At 38.5% G+C, this 10,223-nt stretch overlaps 1 protein-coding gene and 1 long non-coding RNA gene across 6 annotated transcripts; one reads left to right on the top strand and one right to left on the bottom strand.

The window, feature by feature from the left end:
* Window positions 1-2,165: 2,165 nt before the first annotated feature.
* DCP2 (decapping mRNA 2) lies at window positions 2,166-9,299 on the top strand. Of its 5 annotated transcripts, none has more exons than XM_086987214.1 (7): window positions 2,166-2,263; window positions 4,865-4,910; window positions 5,013-5,096; window positions 5,974-6,171; window positions 6,420-6,625; window positions 6,949-7,169; window positions 7,334-9,299. In XM_086987214.1, exons 4-7 carry the CDS (start codon window positions 5,974-5,976, stop codon window positions 7,876-7,878), a joined length of 1,170 nt encoding a protein of 389 aa, XP_086843340.1. In that variant the 5' UTR covers window positions 2,166-2,263; window positions 4,865-4,910; window positions 5,013-5,096; the 3' UTR covers window positions 7,879-9,299. The 5 variants fall into 5 exon arrangements, with proteins under 5 accessions (XP_086843340.1, XP_086843338.1, XP_086843336.1 ...); XM_086987210.1 differs by lacking the exon at window positions 2,166-2,263 and adding an exon at window positions 2,881-2,957; XM_086987211.1 differs by lacking the exon at window positions 2,166-2,263 and adding an exon at window positions 4,201-4,253.
* Window positions 2,249-5,974, bottom strand: LOC147755814 (uncharacterized). Its single transcript, XR_015326489.1, has 3 exons — window positions 5,491-5,974; window positions 3,629-3,650; window positions 2,249-3,345 (listed from the first exon to the last, which is right to left on the bottom strand). It is a non-coding gene; the product is annotated as an uncharacterized LOC147755814 (long non-coding RNA).
* Window positions 9,300-10,223: the final 924 nt, after the last annotated feature.

Below are 10,223 nucleotides of genomic sequence, written 5' to 3' on the forward strand. Positions count from 1 at the left end.
ACGTGGAGATTTTCTTAGTTCCTGCTTAATGCAGAGATTATTTATTTATTACTAATTCTTTTATACAGTAAAGTTTAGCTATATTTTATTTCAGATACCTGTTTGTTTAGAGGGTATATTTTACTTAGTAAATGCCATGTACATAACTGAGTTACATTACTAATTTTTTTCCAATCATTGCTTATACACATCGGTTACACAGAAAGCCACCTCACCATATGCCCTCATAGTCAGCTTGTCTATCAAATGGACTATAAGCAGCCCAATTTTAAGGATTTAGTAACTACTTATGAATCCAAATTCAAGTTATCATACTGGTAGATAGATAATAAGTACGCGACGCCAAGTTCTACACTGACGACAAACAAATCGTATACAGTTATTGTCGTAAGTGTTTCCCGTTAGTTAAGCACTAGTATTAACGCTGGAACCCTTTAAAAAATTGGCTGACTTCTTTTCCTATCTTATCATAGACGAGCTTCATGTACGCAACAATCCTGATGGCTCTGGCTTTGGTCCCTCGAAAGCCGAAACGTCTTTTGCCACCAAATTTGTTACAATGCGATGCTATTTACTTCAAATTGATCTTGCTCTACCGAACGGCTATCCACACTTAGCACATTTTGTGCGAAATTCTTGCGGAGACAACGTGCTGCATGGTTCCTTGTAGGTTTTACTTATAGCACTGGGACAGGAACGCAAAAGCATTGAGTCAGAAGTATCGTAACATAGAATATATTACAGAGGCTATATTTTCAAATATTGCTTCTATAACACACTGATGGACGCGCCGTATACATAATCGTTAACTGTGTCAACACTCTGCAACATATTCGTCAGACCAGTGGAGGGCGACGCCACACCGGTTAGTGATATAGAAGATTTCTTGAGAGATTCTAGGCTATATCAAGTAACTTTTAACTTTTATATAAGGAAGCACAATTGTTCAATTTTACAATGTCGTTTATCTATGCGGAGCTTAGCGATCTAAGTGTTAAGTCACCCTGGCATTATCGTTTTAATATCTCCATGGATCCGTTTAAGGGTACATCCTTTGAAATTAAAGGGCGTAGGGCATTTTATCCTCTTAGACAACGATGAAGCGCTTTGCCGGGCACCAGGAAAGCTATTGAAAGCGCCGTCGTTAGCTCGCAGCTTAGTTGCACGTATAGCAGTAACAAAAATTCGCTTACCGTTCCATTATACGGCGCAGCTCTGTCAACGGTACATACGTGATAGGGAAACTCGTTTTTATACAGTTACAATATATACTGTTACAAGAAGCTTGCCAGGTATAAAAAAAATGTAATAAATCTATTATAATCCTCAACAGACTCTCTTATTTTCAACATAAATAATGCTACCGAAAATTCCGAAGAGTAGTAACGTTAATTATTTTTATAACTAGATTTTTGCTAGAGACACTCAAAATTTCAAGTGTCAAGAAGCCATAATGTCTGCATCCTTGCATTCTCATTTGACTGGAATCAGCTAATCTACCTATTAAGAGCTATCTGCAGATGCTGACTTTGCCGCCATCGAAGTAATGGTTTCATTACCAACTACGGCGTCCCTCAGCTACCTGCCGAACGAAATACACGGGAAACAGAAGCGTCATATACACAATGCCCACAATTAAATCAATGGGTAGTATCCAGACAGACTAGTAGTTATCAAGAGCAATAAACGTGAGCAAAATGCATGTTTAGACGATGGATAATATTTCATGTTTGTGACTGGGCAATAATGAAGTCATCATATGGACTAATTATAGTATATATAGATTTGCTAATGCTTAATACAGACATATTATATAATTGGGCGGTAGCAATGGCTAGGTCTTTGCACGAGCCTAATTCAGTAAACACAGTTTAATTTATAGTAGCCTATCGACGCAAAGATAAAAGCTAAATTATGTCAAATCGATACATCTTTAGTACATCAGCAATGTGCTACGGCATCGTTAGGGTGATTTTTACTGTGAAGGATTATTTCATCTATTTGTGACTGCTTGAACAGATAACTCCAGAGTCCACTCTTTCAAATACCGGCTTCTATTCGATTAGATACCTAATGACAATAATCGTGCACGTACAGCATATGTTCTATGTAATAATGAAAGCAACTATGTGTGATGATCGTGCATAAACACGTTGACTGATCTGTCAATCATCTGAAACGATGTCTACAGCTGTGTCTACAGTTGCACAAAGCGTAGAAAGCAAACATAAAGTTTGATTTCTACTTGATGCCACCCACGATGGTGAGTGCTGAAACCCTGCAATCTAGAACGTAGTGGCATAGAGAACGTACTGAGTCTGCCAAAATTTCTGTTCCACATTAAATCAAGGACTGATATCAATAGGGCAACTTAACGAAACTTAGTTCCAGTCACGTTAGTCTTGTTAATATATGGAAATCTCGAGTAGAAATTAGTCCGATCAATGGAACCACAAGGGGTTTGCCTAACAAGGTTGCGCTTGTCGCTCTGCAACCGGCGATCGATGCAGTGTATCCACCTGCTACTGTGGTTCCTTTCCTTTATACGGAACACAAACAACGAGCATTATGTCAGTCTTACCCATTATATCTAGAGGTACGAGATGCTAAATTTGTCTCTCACTAGTTGATTATGGAGTATAGTGTTCACCAACATCAACCGTCTGTTTGACACTGAATTTATCCCACTTCGTTGTTTTTCATTAGATAAAATAAATAAAATTAATATAAATCAGTGTACTGTGATTCGGTTTTTCAAATCAAGTTGCTATTTTATCACATGATCATAATTCGATGTGGCTCGTTTTAATACGTCTCAGTCGGGTTTTCAGCGCTCAGTGTGAACTCTAAGGATGCGACTGAGACTCGTAGCGATAGCGAACGTATCCTCGTTGAATGGTATCGAAACATGTGCAACATCAACTCGCATCTCATGAAAATAACGGACGAGCTAACAGGTGGCCGAGGAGCTGATGAAGTAGAGGACTTCTAGAAATTGTTTTTGTAGATTTTTGAGAACGGTTCGGGTTTTTAGCTAGGTATCTGGCTGGCACAAGATAGAGCTACATGGTTATTTGACAATAATAACCACAAAATTCCTTGACGCGCGTACTCTAACATATGAATTATTTTACTGGAAAATAAACCGTTCGACGCAGAAATGCGTTTATAATCTAAGCACGTTTATTAGCGACAGGCAAGAGCCGGCGACACGAGAACAGAATCAGCAGATGAACCGACGATAAGGAAAAAGCAATGATAGCGACGGCTTTATTGATTGATAACACCGGCTTATTCAAATGTGCGATTTCTCAATCCGTTTGTTCCCCCTGGCACGAAAATGCACTGAAATTAGAAGCACGTATGTCATTAGAGTGCACCCCTAGTCTACAAAATGTTACGTTGATAGAAAAGTGTTTTATGAAAAACGTTTTTCATTAGTAAAGTATTGGTTGTTTTCTTTTTAAGTTAACTTAATTTTTTAAGTAAAATAAATCTAAGTTACCTAACTGATTTAACGCCAACTGATTTAAAATCATCGAGCCTGGAGATACTGGCACGAATACTTTCATTGGCAAAGAAATACCTAAACTTACTTGCTTCCAAGCTACTTCATCCATAACTTTACCTTTTGAATCTACTCCGCGAAACTGAAAAGCACTCAGTAAGACGTATACAATAAATGTAATCGTGTAGCTGTGATAGATTAAATAGCAATCATTTCCTAAAATATGTAAGACAAAAGCGTTTTGACAACTTTCTAGCGATCTGTATAGAAAACCCTAAACGAATATTTGTATAGGCCTTCTCAGCTTCAGAGCACATTACAGTATAAGCATTATCTTTTTCTTTAGAGCTCTAACTACACAAGGTTTGCTTGTCGGCTCCCCTTAATTGCGCAATCATTTTTAATACCTTCGCATTTCAATCCGAGTCTTTTTAATTAGTATAAATTAAATTTATCGATTTGCGCGTCCCTGTTCGACCCCCATCTCTGCGTTGGCGCGCTACCCTCTACCATTTACGCCAACCCTTCTTCGGCAGATAAATCGTCCCGTAGCGACGAGACCATACACAGCGGCAATAATAACAATCGCGGTACGGCCTCCGTTTTGGCAGACTTTCTCCAACGACGTTCGTGTTCTATTGATAGATATTACTATAGTTAAATGCAAGTGAATCTATAACAAAGATTTTTACAGTCATCTTGCTGGTATGACCTATTATTATAACCAGCATCACTGTCATCAACGGTAAGGGGCCCGCCATCAAATCTGCATCACAGTAACGACCTATTGCCATAGTGTTTCTGGCCTCGCTGTGGTTTTTTCGCTTATTGTTTGTGTTTATCTGCGTGTGTGTGTGGTCGTTTATTTTTATGAAAAAGGCGCTTTCCTCGTTTGTCCTTTCGTTGAGAGACACAGTGAAACGCTAGAGAGCTCAGGAAAACTGACTGGGTAGACGATTTGGAGGGACCGCCAGAAACAGCTAATTTCCTCCACTGGGCTTTCAGCTGTAATTTGCAAATGCGTCTCTTATACCAGTGACGTTGTTCGGATTTGACCTAAAGCAACAAATATATTGACGCCGTGTGTACGCAACGATCAAGCGATGCTTATTTGTGCATAATGAATAAATCTTATAACCAGTCAGGATACAAGTTGCTCGTTGTTCAACAAAGAGCATTTAACAAGAATGTGACGTTTGCCTAATCAAATTAGAAGTGTTTTTATTTTGTGTCATTATTTCGTCGATTTGATAAGCACCAGTATTGAATTGATCCGTGCTTGCGTGTTCTAATGTGCCATCTCTCAATTGGATTCGTTCAACTCATTCTTCGGTAACCTGCGCACTGTAAAAAAAGACGAAGTCGACACAGGCAACTGGGACAGGACGACTACGAGCTACACGTAACGTGTATATATATATATATATATATATATATATATATATATATATATATATATATAACAGTAACGGATACAATGGCGACAACGTCATCTGTTCCACAGGAAATACTCAACGATTTGAGTACACGATTTCTAATACATCTGCCTCCAGGGGAAAAAAAGGATCCGACCCGGTTGTGTTTTCAGGTTTGTTTCTAAACCGTCCGTCTTCTAAACTTTTTATTTTATTTTGTTATTTCGTATTAGAATGCGAAAAATCGACAGAAGTATGTTCTTCGCAGCAATGGCTGCGGCTGCCCCCAAAAAAGCTCCGATACCATGAAACAGAATAGTAATTGCTTTGGATTAGAGCGGTAACGGATGAGATGTTTGTCGTTCTATCACAGGAAGAACTCGTGCGGTGTTATTGAACAACTGCATCGTTGTTCTGTTACTAAATGGATATCACTGTAAATGGGATCGTTGGTCTATTTCAATAAATTAACGACTGCCTAGAGTTGCATGCGCGTTTGGGGTATTTTTATCCTTGCGTAGGGATTTCTCAATAAAGCTGACGTAATTTCTCGTTAGGAGAACTCACCTCTACTGTATTTTACCAAGAAAACAAGATGATAAGTACGACATTGAAACATGTAGCTATGAACAGATTGAGCAGGATAAAATAGAATCCTCGGCATGATCTAGCTTAGCATACGGACTTCATGCAATGATAACAGTCCATATTATGACGAACTGGGCAACACAAGGCGAAGCTTATATCGAGAGATATTTGTAACTCGTACACTGATCCGGCCCGATTAGAATATATCGACTGGTCGAAATCCAATATTTCGTTGTCTCCAAAAAGTGACAAACTGTGACACCGCCAGTGTTCTTCAGTCGTGAATTTCATTGTAGCTTGTTGGCATTTCAAGCTAAAATCAATAAGATAAGTTTAGAATAATGTGTGAACAAGAAAGATAAATAACGCCAACACAACAGCGATTAATGCAATGATAACAGAAAGCCAGTTAACACTGACAGTTGTAACAATTTTGGAAGATCGATCTTGTTCTTTTTTCAGATGGAACTCGCTTATTGGTTTTACTTAGACTATTACGCGGGTGATGGCAGTGGCCTGCCGAATCTGTCGATGCGAGACTTCACACACGCACTTTTCGCCCACATACCGGGACTTCGCAAATACTCTAAACGAACAGACGACATCATCGCAACATGGAAACAATTCAAGTTTGCCGTACCAACTTTCGGATGTATTCTTGTAGGTGATCGCAGACTGACTGGGACGATGATACAAAAACCGAATCGTTGTAAAATGAAAACAGAAAGAGTGCTAGCATTTTATGGTAATAAATATGCCTTATCGTTATGGGTTTCACTGGTCAATTCCAATTCAGTTATATCTAGTTACGCTACTTCGTAAAAACAATCCCTGAAAATCCAGTTATCGCCGGAGATTTGCAATTGTCTAGTAGTTAGGTATCTCGTTCTTTATTTGATTATGATCAGGTGGATGACTCCTTAGAACAGATTCTATTAGTCCAAGGCTATTGGAGCAAAGGATCTTGGGGTTTTCCAAAGGGCAAGATCAACGAAAATGAGAAGCCTCACAAGTGCGCAGCGCGCGAAGTTCAAGAAGAGACAGGGTTCGACTGCTCCCATATGATTAACAAGAAAGTATTCCTTGAGAGGCGCGTGGGTGATCATGATCAGAGGTATGCAGACTTTTATGCTTTTAACGATGTATTGTCTTAACTAATTGCCTACTACACTTTTAATTATCACAATTACTCCTCTTTCTTTCTGTCGAATTAATACACGCTACATGATGTTTAAAGGTAAATTGACTGAATTGTAATACTGGGCAAAACAAAGTGCTATTTATTCCATTGCACCAAACGTATAAGGAAGGTATCCATTGGAATGGACTTATAGTAGCGCAAGTTATGAAAAAGTTTACTAAAATAAGAAAGATAACGACAGCAAAAAAACAGCATTCGCATCAGTGGAGATGTTTTTTGTTCACGTCATTTTGCAGGTTGTATATTGTTCACGGCGTATCCCGTAACACGGTATTTCTCCCGCAAACTAAAAAGGAAATCCGCTCGATTCGTTGGTTCCACCTTCGAGATCTTCCATCGTTCAAAAAGGACCCAACGCCAACTGAACGACTGGGAATCAATTCAAATGCATTTTTCATGATAATGCCGTTCGTTAAGCCTTTGCGGAAAATGCTTAATCAACTTCGGCAGGCTACTGGTATTTAATTTTTTATCTTTATTCGATTCTAAAGCTACGAATGACATCTCACCATAAGAGCTTCTACCTTGAATGCCGCACATAGCATCGATATATATTCTGCATAGTCACTAAGGCCCTATACGCCAATACTTTCCTGCTTGCTTCAAATTTTTACGTTCCAGGTAAGAGCCCGTTGCCGATGTTGAAGACGCCGAAACCCGCTAGCGAAGCAGGATCAATTCCAAAGAGCAAGACCGGTCCGAGCTCTGTTTCTGGAGACAGTTCAACACAGTTATCTAATAAAATTAATAAACAGCAAAATCACCGAGATGCTCAGAGTTCGACAACGGGAAGTAGACGCTCGTCCGTTGAGCATCATGCACGAAGATCGCTTAGTAAGCTTTTCGACGAGGCTGCGAAGCTTCAGGATGTCGGCGACCAGTTTACCATCACGAACAATCACGGCATCATGGTTAACAAAAACACAAGCAATAGCAACCATAACGTTAATAATAACAATCATGTTAATAACAATGTGGGTGGCAAAGGTGGAAAGCACAACAAATCTGCAAAACAGGGAAAGCGCTCCGCTGGAGTGGGAAGCGCAGGCGGTAGCACAGAAAGTGGTCGAACAGCAGGAAACACGTATAAACCGCCAAATTTCGATATACCGGCGTGGAAGAACTTTAAACTAGATTACGACGAATACGCCAAGCTTGTCTATTAATGGGGGTAGAGTTTACTTTTGATAACTTCTCATCTCTTCACTGTATGATTTTGTGTCGCATGTATATCCGAAAGATTTTGTAGTATCATGACGATAGTCTGCCAGTTGACGGATAACTGATTTGGTACATGCATCCAGTAGATATGATACGATGTACCTATAATAATTTTCTCACTTCAGTAGCAGTGCTGGTCTCCTATAAACGGGCACTCGTTGGCGGTACAGTGGTATAGATCCCGCCTTTATACAAGCTAATGACTGCTGCGGATGCTCGTACCCAGATAACATAACGCATCGCGTATATCCATTCCACAGATGTTTGTATATAGCTCTTTTTATTATTTTTGCACAGGGTAACTATTGAATGTTGAAGCACACACGCTTACATATCTTCGTGGTTCACCGCCCTGTAGATAGCATAAGCAGCTCATAGCGTATATTCGCTTATTAGCCGCGTAACGAGACAATGTTTTTGTCGATTCTGATTAAAAGGTTAACGCAAAATCTACGCAATACGTAAATTCATGTATGTAAATACACTGCATCGAGCGCACTTTAACGCTTGTGATATAAAGCTATTTAATGATTCGCAGCGTTCACAACATGTAAAAGATACATACAAACGAAGTCGCACTGCATTATATATATATATATATATATATATATATATATATATATATTAGTATGAGTAATGTGTAATGCAAGGATGTAAATATAATGATACCATTATTTATACCATGCTTTACTAAACAGAAAAATCACGGCGTTGCGCTCTTCAGCTGATGACTTTTTTTACGTGACAACAAATCATCTAACCTGTACAGTAACTGTATAGAAAATGACTGCGTTAAGAGAGCCTGCTGCTGTTAGCGATTTACTCGTCTCAGCCCCATACATAAAAAGCGAAGGAGTGAAAGAGAAAGAAAGAGAGACACGAAGAGAAAATTATTGGTTTTTTGCATTGCTCTGTCAAAACAGCGGACAAATTTGTACAAAAAAAGCCGTCGGAATAGACGCAGAAATCATCATGGATAGTAAATCACGCCTTCAACCACGCAATCAATCTGTTCACTTGTGTTAATTACCAAAAAGATATTCACGCAAGAACTCACAACTTGTGCGATACGCTGATCACAAAAAGAAAGGGCGAGAATTTATTAAAATACGACGATCTTAATGTCCATTGAACGAATATTGAACTGTATCATGACTGACTCGGTGAACGCGCGTGATGTATTATGTATAGGCGGAAATGCTCACGTTAGAAATCTGTTGTTGCATCTTTCCAACGTCAACCAGAATTACATTATAAAGAAGCTCAAGGGGAAGAAGATCACATGAAGGAAGCAACTCATCGAAAAAGTCTATCTGTAAAAAAGTCTGACAAAATATAAACTTCTTTTACCTTCAAGTTAAAATTATGACATCTGCTTTATCATTCATGGGTATTTATTACTAGTTAAATCGAGATGGCAGTCGAAGAACTCGGATTCGAATCTGTGGCTAACCAAAAAGTTTTTGAAAGTAAGTCGCTTGTAGCCCAGGTAGTTAAATGATTCATATTTGATTACTCAGCAGAGATTCCTAATACGGTTAAACAAAAAAAAAAAGTTAATACGTAGATGTTACTACCTGCAGTTAATTCAAGAACAAATCATACGAAGCAGTGCAATGCGAACTGTGTGCAAAATTCAAAATTCTCAGTATGTTTATGTAGTATGACCATTTCACTGGGCCGATTGCATTTGGACTAAATGATTTCGACATCGATGGCTATGTAATGAACCAATTTAGATGCTTATTAACTGAATATGCCATGCATCTACCGCTATTTATACTGTTCAAGCCCAATTACGAAGTGCAGAAATCTTACACTGGCACCAGGACTAATATTGGACGTTGATATAAGGTAGACAATGTTTTAACTTACTTTTAAAAAAAGCTACAACTAAAAATGTTATTCTATAAAATATGGTTTTTATCTTACCATCGAAGTATTTTGTGGTTTATTTGCTAATTGTTTTCTTTATTTAAATTATCTTTTATGATTAGACGCTTTAACAAAGTCATTTCTATTTACGAGTTGACGGTTTTCTAAACAGCTTCTAAATTTCGAACGCAAACGTACTATTTGCAAAAAACCGTGCCTTCTTTAAGGTTGAAATGTAATGTGGGAACTATTTGTGTTGATCTAGCGTGATTTCAATAAGTTTTAGTAGCAAATGTTCATTAAGTAATGGTAATACGCAAAAAAAGTGATTTTCAAATCGTTAAAGGTCGAATGATAATATTTGGGAACCACGACGCCGTGATCAAGGTAAGGCTAATCAAAACCGGTTTTACGC

The sequence above is a fragment of the Varroa destructor genome, unplaced genomic scaffold, assembly GCF_002443255.2.
Source record: "Varroa destructor unplaced genomic scaffold, Vdes_3.0 BEIS01000004.1, whole genome shotgun sequence".
Taxonomy (NCBI): domain Eukaryota; kingdom Metazoa; phylum Arthropoda; class Arachnida; order Mesostigmata; family Varroidae; genus Varroa; species Varroa destructor.

What these genes read in the sequence shown, in the direction of transcription:
- DCP2 (XM_086987210.1), top strand. Translation starts at nt 2,896, where the DNA reads ATGGTATCGAAACATGTGCAACATCAACTCGCATCTCATGAAAATAAC. An exon ending in AATAACGGACGAGCTAACAG is followed by an intron (nt 2,958 to 4,864) that starts GTGGCCGAGGAG and finishes CTGTAAAAAAAG; the next exon opens with ACGAAGTCGACACAGGCAAC. An exon ending in CAACTTTCGGATGTATTCTT is followed by an intron (nt 6,172 to 6,419) that starts GTAGGTGATCGC and finishes GATTATGATCAG; the next exon opens with GTGGATGACTCCTTAGAACA.